The following is a 20,309-nucleotide window of genomic DNA, read 5'->3' as shown; positions in this document are numbered from 1 at the left end:
TCAGCCTTTCCAACCTGTTGTGGTTTTCATTGCTTTTCAATGTTTGTACTTTTTTTAAAAAATTATTTATTTTTAGAGAGAGAGAGCATGGGGGGTGGCAGGGGTAGAGGGAGAGTGAGAGAATCTCAAGCGGACTCCCCACTGAGTGGGTGCACAAAGTGGGGCTCTGTCTCAGGACCCTGAGATCACAACCTTAGCTGAAACCAAGAGTTGGATACTTAACCTGCTGCCCCAGCCAGGTGTCCCTCCATGTTTATAGTTTTTAAGACTCACCAACATTCACAAAAGTTTCTAGCATATTTCTGTCTTTAGACTTGACTTCCTGCATAACACCTATATTCCCACCTCACAAGAAGAACCCCATATTCTTACAGGTGAGAGAGAGTATTATACCTTAATTTTTCTTAATGTGACCATCATTTTTCTTACTTCCTGATGCCAACGTTTTGCCCTCTTTATATTGATATTTTGGCAATGGAAAGTTTCAAATTTAAGAGAGTCCGTATAACCTTGCAAGATCATTTCCTGTCAGTGTTCAGATTTATATACCTCTCTGTGGTATATCCAGTGTCAGCTGGTAGAATCCAGCCCTAGTAAAACTGCAAGCTTGTTGTTCATGCCTACTTGTTTCCACACTGCATTCCAATATCATGCTCATCTATTTTTAGGCATATTCTTCATACAGTGGGAATAACTTTGCTCTACAGGGGATAGAGAAAGTCTTTTTATGGAAGACTGACTGGCTATGTAAATGTCTGTTACAACCATAGGCCACTTCAAGCTTTATGCCTATGGTAAATTATCTAGAGATTCATTTGGAAAATTGAACTAATTACTCTAATGGTCTCTGAATGCCTTGTCAACCACCAAGTCTAGGGACAGCATTGCTAATAAAATTATTTCACACTTACATGTTTCCTTTGTGGGAATGCTTCTTCTTGGTAATTTGCACAATCTTTACAAAGAAAGAATAGTCACACCTGTTTATGAGGAGCAAAGACACATCTTCACTGGCAATCCCAATCTGACATGCCTCTATATACACTATCATACAATATCAATCAAACTTTGCACGTGTAATTTCTTAATTCTTCTAAACCTATCTCAGATTATTTCATGAGCACCACCCTCAAGTTCAGCAATATAAAAATGGTAAACCTAATGGTAAAGTAAGAAACTTAACAAGTAAGAGATTCATATTATAGAATTATCCATTCTAGTATGCCTTGTCTAGCTAATCTCATATATGCTTGTACATTTGCTATTAAACATAGCAAATGAAAATATAACCCATGCCAAAGCTTTGGTTGACCATGTTTTCTACTACATTCACAATAATTTATTGTCATTTTACAGTAAAGTTAAGGTATATATAATTCAACATTCACAAAGGATCAAAAACTAAGTGTCAAAAACTGTACTACTAGTTGTGTGTAATGTGAGGATGGGTATAAATATAGTTAAGAGATATCTCTAGGAACTCATGATAAATTCTAAAATATACATAGTATCAGTGGGTAGAAAATGGTATTCCAATAGCAGGCTGGGATAATAATTACATAGGGGTTATAATGAAAATACATGCAAACTGCTTTACAGTACAGAGGAGAGAATTAATTCTCACCTAGGTGTAGGAATCAAGAAACACTTTGAAGAAGATGGTGGATAGGAGCTGAATATTCAGGATTGGTGGAACTTTGAAAGGTGAGGAGGTAAGAGGTTGAGCGAGTGGCCTGGTAAAGGAAGTGGAGAATGGAGGGAATGGGTACATCTTGAGTAAAGGGAAAAATAGCCTCTAAACAATGTAAGTTTTTAACTTTCTATAGGAAATGGAAGAAAATCTATTGAACCAACTGTTTTGGCTGTTCCAGTGTGATCATAGCGTTGCTTGTATGGATCGTCAAATAAGGGATGAGCTCATAAAAGGATATTAATGTGTCGTTTTTATTGAGCAAAGTAGCATTACAGAAAAGGTGATTTCAAAGGCACATGGCTCTTTCATTACAGCCTTCAGGGGCGATGTTTGATCACTGAAAACAGCCTGCTTTGTTCCAGCTTTCTCTGATGTTTGGCATTCTCCTGAATACATATGCTCTGGCTTGGAAAGAATCAGTCTATAAAGATTTAATAGATTTGAGATTTGCATATTCAAAATACATGTCATGGTTAAAATGAAATGAAAACTATTTTAATATCTATATCTGTATTATACATAAATATGTAGTTCAGGCATATCTCAGCAAATTTTTAAAAGGCAATTACATATGTTATATTTGCTCGTTCTGAGATTATAAAAGTTGGCTGTTTTAAAAATTATCCATTTTATATTTCCACTGAGGAAAAAATATATTGTAGAAGACATTATATTGGTGATAACAAAGGACAGGAACCCTTCAAGTTTCAGGGATAAATTTCCTGTATGTTCTTGTCTCCTTTCATGGACGTAGCTTTCTAGTGTTGTGTGTCAGTGACCACTTTCTTTATTAAAAATGAATAAACACCGTTCTTGGGTAGAGAAAATTGAGAGTCACAAATAATTTAAAAAAAATGTAAAAGATTAGTATTTGCATCATGTTCTTTTCCTGATGTCTGAAAGAAGTGACTTTTTTTAAAAGAGAGATTCTTGGAAAGAGACCTGAAGAGTCAAAAGCTTGTGTGGTGACTAAAACTCAGTTTTCTCTTCATAGAATTCTCTGGCTTCTATTCTTATAAATTGATATGTAATCTCACATAAATTCAAAGTTTTAATTTTGAATTCCAGTGGAAACTTTGAGAGAAGGATGGCATTCCAAGTCAGTCAATTTGATACACATTACATCTACAATTAGACACTCATTGCATTGAAATTAAGCCCAATGGACTTCATGAAATATTCTATTTCATGTGACAAAGAAAAATCTTACCATGTCACTTCCCTACTTAAAATCTTTCTTTTTCCCTGTCCCCACTTACAACATCTTCCACCTTAATGACACTGAATGCTTTTGTATGGCATGTCCTTTTTCTGGTTAGTTTTACAAGTCTTGGGACAGCGACTTTTTCAGTTATACAGTTATAGCCCAGATCACTGCTTTCCAAACGTTAATGTATTTATGTATCATCTGGAGATCTCACTAAAAATGCAGGTTCTGATTCAGCAGGTCTGGGGTCTGGCCAAGAGTCTAACAAGCTCCCAGATGATACAGTAGACCACATTTGGATAGCAAGCACGTAGATACATACAATCTCTTATTAAATTGGTATTCGTTCCTGGACCATGATAACTGAAAATTTAGATTTTCTGACTTTGAGGTTGCTCAGACTTTGACCTTTTTGTTTATTGGTACTCTCATAAAGATGCTGCGTGATCTGGACTTCTTTTTGTTCTCTCGTCTCCTTTCTTATCCCGTTCTTACTTTACATTTGAGCCATAAGAGACTACTTGAAATTTCCAGAATGTGTCAAGCTCTTTCACATCTCGGTACCTTTGCAGATACTATTTCCTCTGCCTGTCCCAACATCTTGTGTTGCTTCCTTTAAAATTCAGCTCAGCTAGGGGCATCTGGGTGGCATAGTCAGTTAAGTGTCTGACTCTTGGTTTCAGCTCAGGTTGTGATCTCAGGGTCATGGAATCAAGCCCCATGGTGGGCTCCATGCTTGGCACGTAGTCTGCTTGAGATTCTCTCTCCCTCTCCCTCTGCCCTTCCCCCCCCCACCCATGTTCTCTCTCTTTCTCAAATAAATAAATAAATCTTAAAAAAGGAAAAAAAAACCCTCAGCTCAGCTGTAGTCTCCTCCAGGAATCCTTCCCTAATCTCTTTACGTTGCAATCGTTTAATTAAAATGCTTCCAGTATTCTCCCACAGTGTCCCATATTTCCTATGTTATGACTTTCTCGTAATCTAGCATGGTGTCTGCTTACTTGTCTGCTTGTCAAGACAGCACTTCTTACAAGGAAGAGATTATGCATTTTATCTGTTACCTACTGCCCATCACAATGCCTGACACATAGTAGGTTTCCATTAAGGTTTGGTGAATGAATGAGGAAGGGCAATTGATGTGTTGTAGTTATGCAATAAATAATGCAATATTTTCTTTCATCAAGTTTAACTTGAATTGGGAGTAATAAAAACAAAAGTCATAAAAAGTGAAGTATAGAATGAGATAATACTGAAGACATAAAATGTTAGTATGTAATTAATTGCCAAATGAGGATCATAGAAAATAACTGTTCTAAGTTCATTGGAGGAAAATGTCACTATAGATTTATTGTTATGTCTTTAATATCGCAGTTGTTCCACAAAAGATTTGAGGTAGCCGACAACACTATGTATGGGAGTTAATGAGAGGTATGAACACATGCATAGTTAAGGGAATAGTATTAGAAAAGGAGGGAGTTATGGAAGTACATACGCCGAACTTGAGGAGCAGATATACTAGCATATTGGCAAAAATGGTCCTCGTTCAATAATGGGCAGTAAGGGTGGTGTGCTGGACTTCTATTTCCACTGTCTACCTTGGAGTCTGATTTTTGTGGTGCCATCAGTAGCTCTCTTGTCCTCTGGCTTCTGGCTGAATTTGGCCAAAGGAGGGTACCCTGGCAGTAGATCAAATGGAGGGAGAAGAGTGAGGTCAGGATATTTATTTTCTCATGTTACCTAGAACTGGCTGTGCCTCTGTGTAAATTGTCCCTTGGTTAAAATCTTAAATTACTATAATTTGGGTGTGCCCCCGTTCCCTGTTGACGCTCTGATACAATGGAGTTGCTTAATTCTAGATTGGATGCCAGGCTTAATGACTTTTATGATAACCATTAATGCTACAAAAATGTTTTAGGTGCTATATATCAGGTAAGATTCTATGAGGAGGGGGTTCAATAGAGAAGAATTTGGAGAATAAACCAACCTGAAATCTCATACTTCTATTGTTCACATTTTAGTGTGGTAAAGAGAATATAAATCATATTGGAAGTAGGGAAGAATTGATATGTTTAAAGTCCCCACAGCTCTGTAGTTTTTTTTACATCAACCTTTCATTTACTGTTCAGTTGTAAAGTAATAATATCTTAGAGATGTAATTTTGGGTTGTTACCTTTCTACTTGGGGTAGATTATCCAGAATTTTTGCCTCTCCTCTTTTCTGTTGCTCATTTTCTGGTTATTTCACTGCTCACTCTACTTCTACCAGGAGATGTAAGAGGAAAATAAATGGATGAAAAGCTTAGCTTTAGTATCTATAAGAGGTTTGTTTAGGAAATTCTGAACTAAAATGAAGTTTTTCAGTTTATCTGGGCTGGTCTGCCCCCTGTTGCCATAAGTATACCAAGAGGTATTTCCAACTTGTCAAAAATTAAGAGATAAAATGGACAGAAACTCTTATATTCATGATGATGAAGAGAAACAGGTTTAATAAATAGATATGATTCTCTTAATATAAGGCCTTGGTATATAGACTCTGTCTTTGAATCTTGGATTGTATTACAACTTTGTTTGCAATACATACTTAGATCACTGTTGACTCATATGAGCCTAATTCTGTGACCCAGCAAAAATAGATCATAAGTCCCAGCAATTGAAGACATGTTTGTCGTTTGACCTTGGAATGATGAGCTAAAGGTGCTGGGGAAACCATAAATCTAATTTACAATAATAACAAAAATAAGGTTGTTTATTCTTTGCCCAGTGGATGAAGTGAAAATCTAATATTTTTCTTGGTACATGCTGTACATTTTGTCAAGCTTGATTAAATTCCTGTTGAGTAGGTAGCTAGGAAAGGAACTGAATAAAAACACTTTATATGAATCTTTAGACTCCTACTTTGTTCATCCTTATTTAATTCTTTTTTTAAAAGCTGTTTTAACTCTTTTTTTTTTTTAGGTTCCATTTATGAAATGTTTGGAAATGAATGCTGTTTGTCAACAGGAGAAGTGATTAAAATTACTGGTCTCAAAATTAAGAAGATCATAGCTGAAATTTGTGAGCACATTGAGGGTTGCGAGTCTCTACAACCATTTGAGCTGCCTATGAACTTTCCGGGTACAGTATATTGCAGCCATTTCACATTTATAAAACTATTGTTAATATACGTCTATGCAATTGAAAACAAGTGGTAGCTTTTTTTCATTCTAGGGCAGTGGGTGAAAAAATTAGAATTCTTTTTAATTTTTTTATATACAGTGTTATATGAGTTTCAGGTGTACAATATACCTATTCAATAGTTCCATACATTACTCAGTGCTCATCTTGGTAAGTATACTCTTAATCCTCTTCACCTGTTTCACCCATCCCCCCACCTCTACCTCCCCTCTGGTAACTATCAGTTTATTCTCTATAGTTAAGCGTCTGTTTTTGGTTTGTCTCTTTTATCTTTGTTTCATTTGTTTTGTTTTTTAAATTCCACATATAAGTAAAATCATATGGTATTTGTCTTTCTATGACTGATTTAGCATTATACTTTCTAGATCCATCCATGTTGTTGCAAATGATAAGATTTCATCCTTTTTTATGGCTGAATAATATCCCTATATATATGTGTATATATATATATATATATATACACCACATCTTCTTTCTCCATTCATCTGTCAATGGACACTTGGGCCGATTCCCTTGTCCCCATAATTTGGCTATTATAAATAATGCTTCAGTAAACATAGGGGTGCATGTATCTTTTTGAATTAGTATTTTTGTATTCTTTGGATAAATATCCAGCAGTGGAATTACTGGATCATACAGAAGTTCTATTTTTAATTTTTTGAGGGATCTCCATACTATTTTCCACAATAGCTGCACCAATTTGCATTCCCACCAATAGTGCATGAGGGTTCATTTTTCTCCACATCAGTGCTTTTAAAGGACTAATAGAAGGCAAATTATTTCTCCCTTTTTAATAAATATTCTTCACTTAGGACTTAATATTTTCTGTTAAATACTTCATGAGTTCTAACTGTATGTATTACTTGCTATGCTAGTAAGAATGAAGAAATCAAAGATATTTTACAAAGTTATGTAGGACTAATATCCCTTAAATATATTTACTTTCTTTATTCCTATTATAAGTAGAATCTAGATCCCTGGATCATTGCTAAACTTCCCAGTCTGATCCTACTGACACATCTGGTTGCTCTTCTTTTTCTAGTTAACTCTACTCACCCTTCCAAAATTAGCTCAAATATCGTATCTTCTGGAATACTTTTGCTGATGCCATAACCTATTCTAGGTATCTCTCTTTTATATTCCCACAATATCTTGTTCACCAATAGCATTGGGTAATCATGGATGATTTTCTTATTTGTCTTATTTTCCAGACCAGGGGCTGGCAAATGTTTTTTTTTATAAAGAACCAGATAGTAAATATTTTAGACTTTGCCACCAGATGATCTCTGTCACAACCATTCCACTCTGATGCTGTAACATGAGGGAAGCTATAGATGATACATAAACCAACGGACGTGGCTGTGGTTCAATAAAAATGTATTTACAAAAATAGGTGGCCAGCAGAATTTGGCCTGTGAACTACAGTTTGCTGACCTCTCAACTAAAACTTCATGACAAATAAAGTATGACATATATGACTTTATATCTAATACCAGGCCCTTTTTCAGTAGTCGTTTAGTGAATGGATGAATGAGTGAATAAATGATTAGTGTAGGAGAAAAATCTAGTAAACCCTTACAATATGATGTCATTCATGGTACAATTGAAATATCCATGGGTTCAAAAAAAAAAAAAAGAGAAGAGATATGCATGGGGAGTTCCATGAGAGTCTTGATAAGGAATATCTAACTCCAGTTGGTCATATTTCAGAGCATGGATTTTGGAGTCATTATTTGAATTCCAGCTGTGCCACTTGTTAGTTGTATAACCTTGCCAACTTACTTACTCTTATGTAAAATGAGAATAATAATACTATTGATCTCCTAGTGTTTTGGGGAGGATTGAATATTGAAATATATTTAAAGTGTTCAGAATGGTACTTGTCATATAGTAAGGGCTATAAAAAAGTGTCAGGTTTTATTACCATTATTATCAATTGGAGTCAAGTTTTTCAAAGCTTTTAAAAGAATGTTATACTTGAGCTCAGATTTGGAGAATGAAGATAAATTAGCTACATGAGGAGAGGATTCTTCCGTTCAACTGGAATCTTACCTGTTTTTCAATTCTATTTACTTCTTGCTTACCACCATCCTTTATAGCAATGATTCTCAAACTTGGCTGCACACTGGAAATCACCTAGGGAGATTTAAAATATCCTGATGCTCAGGCCACTTTCCTGAGATATTTTGATTTATTTAGTCTGGAATGAAGTCTGGTTACCAAAGTTTCCTGAAGCGACCAGGGTAATGCTAATGAGCAGTCAAGGTTACAAACCATTGCTTTATGAGAAGCTTTCCCTGAGTATTCTAATTGAATGTAACAATTCCCTTTTTGAATAACTATAGTCTTTCATGATAAATGCAATTTATCACATTTTGAATGTAATTGAAGTTATTTGTGTGCTTCTCTTATGAGGACCAACTGCTTAACAGATTACAACATTGCTGACAACAGAATCTGAATCTCTTTTACTGCTATAATCCCCACAGTGTTTAAGAGAAGATGTGTATAATAAATATTTAGTAAGTTAAAATGACTAGAATCTTCTAGTAGGAGTGTTTCTTATGAGAGTAGTGAAAACACTTAGCTTTTTTTGGAATATCTATCATACATTTATTATAGGGAATTAGCTCACATGATTATGGAGATTGGCACATCCAAAATCATTGTGATGCCCCCAGCTTTGGTTTTCTTTTTCAACATTCCTTTGGCTATTCAGGGTCTTTTCTGGTTCCATACAAATTTTAGGGTTATTTGTTCCAGCTCTGTGAAGAATGTAGATGGTATTTTGATAAGGATTGCAATGAATGTGTAGATTGCTCTGGGCAGTATAGACATTTTATCAATGTTTATTATTCCAATCCATGAGCATGGAATGTTTTTCCATTTCTTTGTGTCTTCCTCAATTTCTTTCATAAGTGTTCTGTAGTTTCTAGAGTACAGATCCTTTGCCTCTTTGGTTAGGTTTATTCCTAGGTATCTTATGTTTTTGGTGCAATTATAAATGGGATCAACTCCTTAATTTTTCTTTCTTCTGTCTCATTGGTGTATAGAAATGCAACTGATTTCTGTACATTGATTTTGTATCCTGCCACACTGCTGAATTCCTGTATGAGTTCTGGCAATTTTGGGGTGGAGTCTTTTGGGTTTTCCACATAAAGTATCATGTCATCTGCTAAGAGAGAGAGTTTGACTTCGTCTTTGCCAATTTGAATGCCTTTTATTTCTTTCTGCTGTCTGATTCCTGAGGCTAGGACTTCTAGTACTAGGTTGAAGTGGTGAGAGTGCCCATCTCTGTCATATTCCTGACTTTAAGGAAAAGCTCTCCATTTTCCCCCATTGAGAATGATGCTGTGGGCTTTTCACAGATGGGTTTTATTATATTGAGGTATGTTCCTTCTATCCCTATACTTTGAAGAGTTTTAATAAAGAAAAGATGCTGTATTTTGTCAAATACTTTTTCTGCATCAATTGAGAGGATCATATGATTCTTGTCTTTTATTAATATGATCTATCACATTGATTGATTTGAGAGTGTTGAACCACCCTTTCATCCCAGGAATAAATCTCACCTGGTCATGGTGAATAATCTTTTTAATGTACTGTTAGATACTATTGGCTAGTATCTTGGTGAGTATTTTGGCATCCATGTTCATCAGGGATATTAGTCTGTCTTTCTCCTTTTTGATGGGGTCTTTGTCTGGTTATGGGATCAAGGTAAGGCTGGCCTCATAGAACGAGTTTGGAAGTTTTTCTTCCATTTATATTTTTTTGGAATAGCTTCTGTAGAAAGGATATGATTTCTTCTTTAAATGTTTGGTAGAATTCCCCTGAGAACTCATATGGCCCTGGACTCTTGTTTTATGGGAGGTTTTTGATCATTGCTTCAATTTCCTTGCTGGTTATGGGTCTGTTCAGATTTTCTACCTCTTCCTATCTCAGTCTTGGTAGTTAATAAGTTTCCAGGAATGCATCCATTTCTTCCAGATTGCCTAATTTGTTGGCATATAGCTGCTCATAATATGTTTTTTAAATTGTCTGTATTTCCTTGGTATTGGTTTTGATCTTTTCCCTTTCATTCATGATTTTATTAATTTGGGTCCTTTCTCTTTTCTTTTGGATAAGCCTGGCCAGAGGTTTATTGATCTTATTAATTCTTTCAAAGAACCACTTCTAGTTTCATTGATCTGTTCTACTGTTCTTCTGGTTTCTATTTCATTGATTTCTGTTCTAATTTTTATTATTTCTCTTCTCCTGCTTGGCTTAGGCTTCACTTGCTGTTCTTTCTCCAGCTCCTTTAGGAGTAAGGTTAGCTTGTGTATTTGGGATTTTTTCTAATTTTCTGAGTGAGGGTTGTACTGCTATGTACTTCCCTCTTAGAACCGCCTTTGCTGTATCCCAGAGGTTTTGAACCAATGTGTTTTCATTCTCATTAGTTTCCAGGAATTTTTAATTTCTTCCTTAATTTACTGGTTGACCCATTCATTCTTTAGCAGGATACTCTTTAACCTCCAAGTGTTTGAGTTTATACCAAATTTCCTCATGTGATCGTGTTCAAGTTTCAAAGCATAGTGGTCTGAAAATATGCAGGGAATAATCTCAGTCTTTTGATATCAGTTGAGACCTGATTTGTGACCCAGTATGTGCTCTATTCTGGAGAATGTTCCATGTGCACTTGAGAAGAATGAGTATTCTGTTGTTTTAGGATGTAATGTTCTGTACAAATCTGTGAAGTACATCTGGTCCAGTGTGTCATTCAAAGCCCTTGTTTCTTTGTTGATCTTCTGCTTAGATGATCTGTCCATTGTTGTGAGTGGGATGTTAAAGTCCCCTACTATTAATTTATTATTATCAATCTGTTTCTTTACTTTGGTTATTAATTGGTTTATATAATTGGCTACTCCCATGTTGGGGGCATAAATATTTACAATTGATAGATTTCTGGATGAATAGACACTTTAAGTATTATATAGTGTCTCTCTACATCTCTTACTACAGTCTTTGGTTTAAAGTTTAATTTGTCTGATATGAGGATTGCTACCCCAGCTTTCTTTTGAGGTCCACTAGTGTGATAAATTGTTCTCCACCCCCTTATTTTCAGCCTGCTGGTGTCTTTAGATCTAAAATGAGTCTCTTGTAGACAGCATATAGATGGGTCTTGCTTTTTTATCCATTCTGATACTCTGGGTCTTTTGGTTGGAGCATTTAGCCCATTTACATTCAGGGTAACTATTGAAAGATATGCATTTAGTGCCATTATATTGCCTGTAAAGTCCCTGTTTCTGTAGATTGTCTCTGTTTCTTTCTCACCTATGTTAATTTTGGGGTCTCTTTTCACTTACAGTATTCCCCTGAAAATTTCTTGCAGGGCTGGGTTGGTTGTCACAAATTCTTTCCATTTCTGTCTGTCCTGGAAGCTCTTTATCTCTCCTTTCATTCTGAATGACAGCCTTGCTGGATAAAGTATCCTTGGCTGCATGTTCTTCTCAGAACATGTTTCCTTCCCCAGATTAGGAAAGTTCTCCGCTATGATTTGCTCAAATATACCTTCTGATCCTCTCTCTTCCCACTCCCTTGGGCACCTCAACAATTCTGATATTATTTCATTTCTGGGCATAATTAATTTCTCAAGCCTTTCTTTATGGGCTATTACCTTTCTCTCTTTTCCTCAACTGCCTTCCTTTCCATCAGCCTGTCCTCTAGATCACTTATTCTCTCTTCTGCCTCATTTATCCAGTTGTTAGAGCACACAATTTAGAATTCATCTTATTCATAGCATTTTTAAGTTTGACTTAATTAAATCTCATTTCCACCCTTAGAGATTCTGTACTGTCATTTATGCTTTTTTCAAGACTCGTTATTTATTTTATAATTGCTATCCTGAATTCCATCTCTGACATCTTATCTATATCCCTATTGATTAAGCTCTGTGGCAGAGAACATTGCCTCTGGTTCTTTCTTTTGTTGTGAATTCCTCCATCTAGTCATTTTGCCTAGAGAAGGATGGGTGAGTGAATGAGCAGAGTCCAAAATATCAACCACGACCCAAGCAAAATACACTTTCGACAAATCCAAAGTGGTCAGAAGCCCTACAGAAAAGCAAACAAAACCAAAACAAAACAAAACAAAAAAGGGGTAGGGGGAAGAGAGACTATAATCTTGCAGGGTGGATAAAGCAGTGTGATCCACTTGTTCCTGATTGAATTTTGATCTGTGTGTTAGAAGACACAACATCCCAAAATTGCAAAAAAAGGAAAAAAATATATATATATTGGAATAGAGTGAATAAAGGACTAAAGTGAAGCATATATCTATAAAATATAGATGTAAAAAATAAAAGTTAAAAAGTGACTTAAAAACATAAGTTGGTAAAATAAGAATCTAGTTGCAATGGGAATAAGGTAAAAAAAAAAAAAAAGGAAAATTTTAGATTGAAAGATAAATGAGTCATGAGGGAACACCTGGAGCTCAATATACTATTTTCCCCTGGCGCTGGAGTTTTATAGTCTTGTAGGATCCATAAAGTTGTAATCCACCTGTTCTTCCAGTCTGTCTTCTGGGGGAGGGGCTTGCTGTGTGAATTGCTGGGTGGAGTTGCCCCACCCCCTGTCAGGGGTCTGGGCTCGGTGTAAGCTAGTTGTCTGTGTGGCTCTTGTTCCCTGGAGGCTTTCCACACGTCTTCAGAGGATCGGAGCAAAAATGGCTGTGCCGGATATCTGGCCCAGAACTAAAAGATTGTGGTCATCCCTCTTCAATAAACCCTCTGGGACAAACAGTTTTCACTTTTGTATGTACAAAATTCAGTGCAAGCCCATTGCAGTCCTCCTCAGGAGAGTCACAGGGATCCCCGAGTGCCACTGCCCTTTGTGTCCTTGGACTGCAAGTAATTGTGGGCTTGTGCACACACCCTGTTCCACTGCTCCTGGGTCACAGCTGGGTGCTGCCCTACTGTCCTTTCCAGGGGCTGCCACTGCCTTGAGAACTATTGCCTGGTCGTGGGTGCAGCCACTTCACCCTTCCCAGGGTATGGTAAACAGCCTGCACATTCCAGTCCTTTTCAGGGTGCTCATGCAAAGAGTGGTCACCCGATCAGCCTGGCTCTCGGTTTATGGCGACCTGAGCTTAGAGTCCCTCTCAGGCTCACTGATCATAACCACTTTTCCTGCTGCGCTCCTTGGGCACTCTACCAGTTCAGGCACGCCTGTTAATTCTATGTCTCCTGGGACCCTGAGAATGCAATGACCAGCCTGGAATTCTGCCCTTTTCATCCCCTGAGCCCCTTTCAGAAAGGGATGTCTCTCACTGGAGCAGATTTCTAAGGGTTCTGATTTTGCGCTCCAGTGTTATATAACTTTCCAGTAGCCAGCTTATGGAGGTTCCTCCCCCCCGCCATTTATCTTCCAGCATCTCCCCGTAGATATATGACTTTGCACCTCCTGTCTTGCAAAAAGCAGTTGCTTTTCTACTTGTAGTGTTCCAGATACATTTTCTTACATCTCAGGCTGAATGTATGGGTGTTCAGAATGGTTTGATAGATATCCAGCTAAATCCAAGGGACCAGATGAAACAAGGTCCCCTCCTCTTCTGCCATCTTGCCTAACCCCTGATCTATATTCTTACATTCTTTTACTTTCAGACTATTTGTATCTTTGAATTTAAAGTATATCTCTTGTGGGCAGCAAACAGATGATGTTTTTAAATCTGTTCTGCCAATCTCTGCCTTTCAATTGGAGTGTTTAATCCACTTATACTTAATGTAATTACTGCTAAAGTAGGATTACATCTACCATTTTGCTATTTATTTTCCATATGTCTTAGGCTTTTTGGTGTTTTTTGTTAAATCAATATTTTCTAGTGTACCATTTTAATCCCCTTCCTTGCCTTTTTAAAACTTAAAACTCCATTTTATAGAGCAACATAGATTCGGCAAAATCAAGCAGACGGTACAGAGATTTTCTGCCCCCAAATATGCTTCTCCAATATCAAAATACCATAATGTCTTCTTATGGCTTTATAGCCATTTCTTTTTAGTGCTAAATAATATTTCATTGCCATGGTTCATTTAGCCATTCACCTGCTGAAGAACAAGTTGGTTGCTTTTATATTTTGGCAATTATAAATAGAGATAGTATAAGCACTCATGTGCAGGTGGTTGTATGGATATAAGTTTTCAACTCATTTGGCTAAGTACAAACGAACATAGTTACTAGACCATATGGTAAGAATATATTTAGTTGGTTTTTTTTTAAAGATTTTATTTATTTATTTGACAGAGATTGAGACAGCCAGCGAGAGAGGGAACACAAGCAGGGGGAGTGGGAGCGGAAGAAGCAGGCTCATAGCGGAGGAGCCTGATGTGAGGCTCAATTCCATAATGCCAGGATCATGCCCTGAGCCAAGGCAGATGCTTAACCACTGTGCCACCCAGGCGCCCCTAGTTTTTTTTTTTTTTTTAAGATTTTATTTATTTGACAGAGAGACAGCCAGTGGGAGAGGGCACACAAGCAGGGGGAGTGGGAGAGGAAGAAGCAGGCTCCCAGTGGAAGAGCCTGATGTGGGGCTCGATCCCAGAACTCGGGGATCACGCCCTGAGCCGAAGGCAGACATTTAACGACTGCGTCACCCAGGTGCCCCAGAATATATTTAGTTTAAAAAAACTGCCAAACTGTCTTCCAAAATGGCTGTGCCATTTTGCATTCGCACTAGCAGTGAATGGGAGTTTCTTGTGTTCTACATCCTCATCAGTATTTTGTGTGGTTAGTGTTTTGGATTTTGTCTATTCGAATACATATATACCTATGGTATCTCATTATTGTTTTAATTTTCAATTCCTTAATGACATCTGATATTGAGCATCTTTTCATATGTTTATTTGCCATCTGTATATATTCTTGGGTCAAATGGTTGTTCGGGTTTTGCCCACTTTTTAATCAGGTTGTTTGTTTCCTTATGGTTGAATTTTAAGAGTTCTTTGTATATTTTGGATATAAGTCCTTTTTCAAATATGTCTTTTGCAGATATTTTCTCCCATCCTGTGGCTTGTCCTTTCATTCAATATTAATTACAGAACAGAACTTTTTTTTTTAATTTGGTCTAGCTTATCAATTATTTCTTTCATAGATTGTGCCTTTGGTGTCATAACTAAAAAGTCATCATCAAACCCAAAGTCACCTAGATTTTCTCCTGTAATTTTCTCCAAGTTTTATAGATTTGCATTTTACATTTAGGTCTGTGATCCATGTTGAATTAATTTTTGTGAAGGGTGTAAAATCTGTGTGCATATTCATTTGTTTTCTTTAGATGTCCAGTTTTTCTAGCATCATTTAATGAAAACCTTTCTTTGCTCCATTGTACTGCCTTTACTCCTTAGTCAAGGATCATTTGATTGTATTTATATGGCTCTATTTCTGTGTTCTGTATTCTGTTCTGTTGATCTGTTTGTTTATTCTTTCACCAATACCACACTATCTTGATCACTGTAGCTTTATTTTAAGTTTTGATGTAGAGTAGTGTCAGTTCTCTGATTTTGTTCTTCTTCAATATTGTGTTGGCTATTCTGGGTCTTTTGCCTCTTTGTATAAATTACAGCATCAATTTCAATATCCACAAAATTACTTGCTGTGATTTTGATTGGCATTGCATTGAATCTGTAGATTCAGTTGGGAAAAACTGACATCTTAATAATATTAAATTTTCCTATTTATGAACATGTAATATCCATCTATTTAGTTCTTTGATTTCTTTCATCATAATTTTATAAGCTTCCTCACATAGACCTTGTACATATTTTGTTACATCTATACCTAAGTATTTCATTTTTGGGATGCTAATGTAGATGATATTATGTTTTTAATTTTAAAATCCTCTTGTTCATTGCTAGTATATAGGAAAAGTGATTGCTTTTGCATATTAACCTTTTATCCTATAATCTTGCTATACTCAGTTATTAATTTGGAGAGTTTTTTTGTCGGCTCTTTCAGGTTTTATACATAGACAACCATGTTGTCTGTGAACATAGTTTTATTTTGTTCTTCCCACACTTTTTATTTCCTTTCTTGCCTTATCACATTAGCTAGAACTTATGGTACAATGTTGAAAAGGAGTAGAGAGAGGGGACATCACAGCCTTGTTCCTGATCCTAGTGGGAAAACTAATTTTTAGCATTACATTTGATGTTATCTGTATGTTTTCTAAAGATTTTCTTTATTGAGCTGAGGTAGTTTTGCTCTATTCCTAATTTACTGAGAAGTTTGTTGTTGTTGTTTTTGTTTGTTTTTAAACTGAATGGATGTTGGATTTTGTCATTTTTTCCCTGTGTCTACTGATATGATCATATATTCTTCTTAGCCCTATTAATGTGATGGATTACATTAGTTGTCTCTCAGATGTTGAACCATCCTTGTGTTATGGGATTAGACACTTGGTTGTGGTTTCTAATAGTTTTTATACATTGTTGAGTTTGATTTATTAATATTTGTAAAGATTTTGCATCTACATTTATGAGAAATGTTGGTGTGTAGTTTTTTCTTATAATATCTTTGTCTGGTTTGGTATTAGAGTAATGCTCCTCTCATAGATTGAGAGGGAAAGGGAGAGAGAATCTCAAGCAGACTCCGTGTTGAGCCTGGAGCTGATGTGGGGCTCAATCTCACCACCCTGAGATCATGATCTAAGCTGAAACCCAGAGTCGGATGCCTAACCAACTGAGCCACCAAGGCATCCCTGTGTCTTTGCATTTAAAATGGATTTCCTATAGAAAATATATTGTTAGGTCTTGTTATTTGATTGATTCTGATAATCTCTGTCTCTTAGTTGTTGTTTTTAGACCACTGACATTTAAAGTGATTATTGCTATGTAGTCGACCCTTGAACAATACAGAGGTTAGGAGCAGTGATTTCCCCCACACAGTTGAAAATCTGCATATAACTTTTGACTCCCTAAAAACTTAACTGCTAATAGCCTATAGTTGACTGGAAGTCTTACCAATAACATAGATAGTTAATTAACACATATTTTGTAGGTTATATGTATTATGTACTGCATTCTTACAATAAAGTAAGCTAAAATAAATTGTTATTAAAAAATCTGTGTATAAATAGACCTACATAGTTCACACCCATGTTGTTCAAGGGTCAGCTATAGTTGCATTAATGTCTATAGTATTTGTTACTATTTGTTGCCTTTGTTCTTTGTTCTTATTTTTGTCTTCCATTTATTTTCTGCCTTTTGTGAATTTAATTGAGCATTTTGTGTGATTCCATTTTCTCTCTTTTCTTAGCATATCCATTATACATATTATACTTAAATTAACTTTTTTAGTGGTTGCCATAGGGTTTGCAATACACATTTACAATTAAGCCAAGTCTAGTTTAGAATAACACCATATTCTTTCACAGGTAGTCTAAGTACTTTAACATAACAAAATATTCCTAAGTCATTCCTCCTATCTCTTGTATCAATCCTGTCATTTACTTCACTTACACATAAACACACACAAGCATATACCTATACTTAAGCATACATAATTAAATACATTGTTGATATTATCATTACAAACAAGCTTTTATCTGTTAGATCAATTAATAATGAGAAAATAAAAGTTTTTATTTTGCCCTCACTTATTCCTTCTCTGATGTTCTTCTTTTCTTTATGTAGATCCAAGTTTCTGACCTGTATAATTTCTCTGTGCTCCACAGAATTTCTTGCAAAGCAGGTCTACTGGCAACAAATTCCTAGTTGTTGTTTGTCTGAGAAACTCTTAAATTCTCCTTCATGTTTGATGGATTATTTCTCAGGATACAGAATTCTAGGTTGACTTTTTTTTTTTCTCTTAACACTTCAAATATTTCACTCCACTTTCTTGTTTGCATGATTTCTGAGTAGTTGGGTATAATTCTTTGTTCCTTTTTAGGTATGGGGTTTTATTCTTCTGGCTTCTTTCATGATTTTTTTCTTTATCTTTGGTTTTTGCAGTTTAAATATGGTATTCGTGTATAGCTGGCGTTTTTTTGTTTGTTTTCATTTATCTAGTGTAGTGTCTCCCAAGCGTCCTGGAACTGTCATTTGTCATCTGAGATTAATTTGGGGAAATTCTCAGGCATTGCTTCAGCTATTTCTTCCATTCTTATTTCTCTTTCTTTTCCTTCTGGTATTCCCATTATGCATAAGTTACACCTTTTGTTTTTGTTCCACAGTATTTGAATATTCTGTTCTGTATTTTTGCTTTTGCTTTCTCTTTTCTGTTTTGGAAATTTCTGTTGATATATTCTAAAGCTCAGGAATTCTTTCTTCAGCTATGTGCAGTCTACTAATGAGCCCATCAAATAAAGGCATTCTTTATTTCTGTTATTATGTTTTTTAACTTCAGCATTTCTTTTTGGTTCTTTCTTAGGTCTCTCTAACTCTCCTTACATTGCTCACCTTTTCTGCTTTATCTATTTGGACCCTAGCTTCTTAATCATGATTGTTTTAAGTTCCTGGTCTGATTATTCCAACATCCCTGCCGTATCTGAGCCTGCTTCTGATGCTTGCTCTGTCTCATCAATTGTCTTTTTTTTTGCCTTTTAGTATGTCTTTTATTTTTTCTTGATAGCCAGGCAGGATGTACTGGGTAGAAAGACACTGTAGTTAATAGGACTTTAGTAATCTAACAGTAAGTTGTGGTGGTGGGGGGGGGGGAAGCATTCCATAGCCCTTGATTAGGTGTCAGTATTTTTACAGGCCTGTGCCACTGAACCACGAACTTCACAAGTGGTTCTCAGTCTTGTTCCCCACCCTTATGTGGGAAAGTGTGGCTATAGTGGGTTGAGAATTTCCCTTCTCACATGTGGAAGACTAGAGCAGGCCAGATTTGGGTATTTCCATTTCTTTAAATGGAAAGACTAGAGTGGGCTTTAGTTGCCCATTTTCTCTGAGTGGAAGGTTAGAGTGGGTGTTAATTATATATTTTTCTTCCCCCAGGTCAGTTAGTCCTAATAAAACACCAATAGTAAGGGCAGGCCTTATTTAGAATAATAGAATGTTCTAATAGGAAGTATTTTGAAACTTTTTTTTTTACCCTCCCCCCTGACAGAAGTATGAAGAGATTTTTCTATGATATTTACTGTGAGAGCCTGGTCAAGACCTAGAGGTAAAACTTAACAAAATTATGGAAGCTCCATTATGACTGGGACCCTGGATCTTTTTCCCCTCAGACTTGTCCATTCTGAGCTTCTAGCAATTCAGCAATTATAATTTAGGTTTTCATAGCCTGGTACTGGTTCCTGTAGAGGTTTCTTCTCTGGTAAGTTGTGGTTCTCTGTACTTGCTTATCTGTGTCTCCAATTTTGGAGGCATCGGTTTATCCTCTGATCTCACTTCTCTAATGGATCTAAGAATAGTTGTTGAATTTTCAGTTTGTTTGGCTTTTTACTTTTTGTAGGACAGAGTGACAACTTCCAAACTTTTTATATGCTAGGTCAGAAATTAGAAGTCTAATGCTTTTTTTTTTTTTTTTTTTTTAGTATATACATTTTTTAGGGGTTTTTTTAGTGGTTGTCTGGGAATTACAATTACTGTCTTAATTTATAACAATCTAGTTTGGATTACCTAATTTAATTTCAATAGTATATAAAATTTGGTTTCTTTGTAGTTCTATTCCCTATCCTATCTTTCTAGTTGTTATTATCATAAAAATTATGTGTTTATACATTATGTGCCCATCAACATAGATTTATGATTTTTTATAAAGATTTTATCTATTTATTTAGCACAAAGAGAGAGAGAGAGCGCACAAGCAGAGGGAGCAGCAGGCAGAGGGAGAGGGAAGAGAAGAAGGCTGCCCGCCAAGCAGGGAGTCTGATGTGGGACTCGATCCCAGGACCCTGGGATCATGACCCCTGATGAAGGCAGACGCTTAACTGACTGAGCCACCCAGGCACCCCTATGATTATTCTTTATGCAATTCTTCTAAATTAGATAGGAAAAAATATTTGAAAATTTAAAAAGTACATGTAAACTTTCTTTTATATGTACCTCTATAGTTCCTTTTGCTGTTATTTTTATTTCTTGACACAGAATAAAGTTACTGTCTTATGTCCTTCAGCCCAAAGGATTCCCTTTAAGATTTCTTATGTGGCAGGTTTGATAGTAATAAGCTCTCTCAGTTTTTGTATGGAGATGTCTTAATTTCTCCACCATTTTATTATTTATTTATTTATTTATTTGAGTGTGTTTAACTCACAATGTTACATTAGT

General features: G+C 36.0%; 1 protein-coding gene across 1 annotated transcript in view; it reads left to right on the top strand.

The window, feature by feature from the left end:
• Positions 1-20,309, top strand: part of THEMIS (thymocyte selection associated) — a 175,899-nt gene that overhangs the window by 37,944 nt on the left and 117,646 nt on the right. The window contains exon 2 of the mRNA XM_011235092.3: positions 5,855-6,013. Within this exon, the coding sequence (XP_011233394.2) occupies positions 5,855-6,013 (159 nt within the window). The remainder of the gene's footprint in view (positions 1-5,854; positions 6,014-20,309) is intronic.

Source organism: Ailuropoda melanoleuca, chromosome 10 (assembly GCF_002007445.2).
Source record: "Ailuropoda melanoleuca isolate Jingjing chromosome 10, ASM200744v2, whole genome shotgun sequence".
NCBI classification, from domain to species: domain Eukaryota; kingdom Metazoa; phylum Chordata; class Mammalia; order Carnivora; family Ursidae; genus Ailuropoda; species Ailuropoda melanoleuca.
Note: the sequence above shows the minus strand (reverse complement) of the source record. Positions and strands in the feature narration are given on the sequence as shown.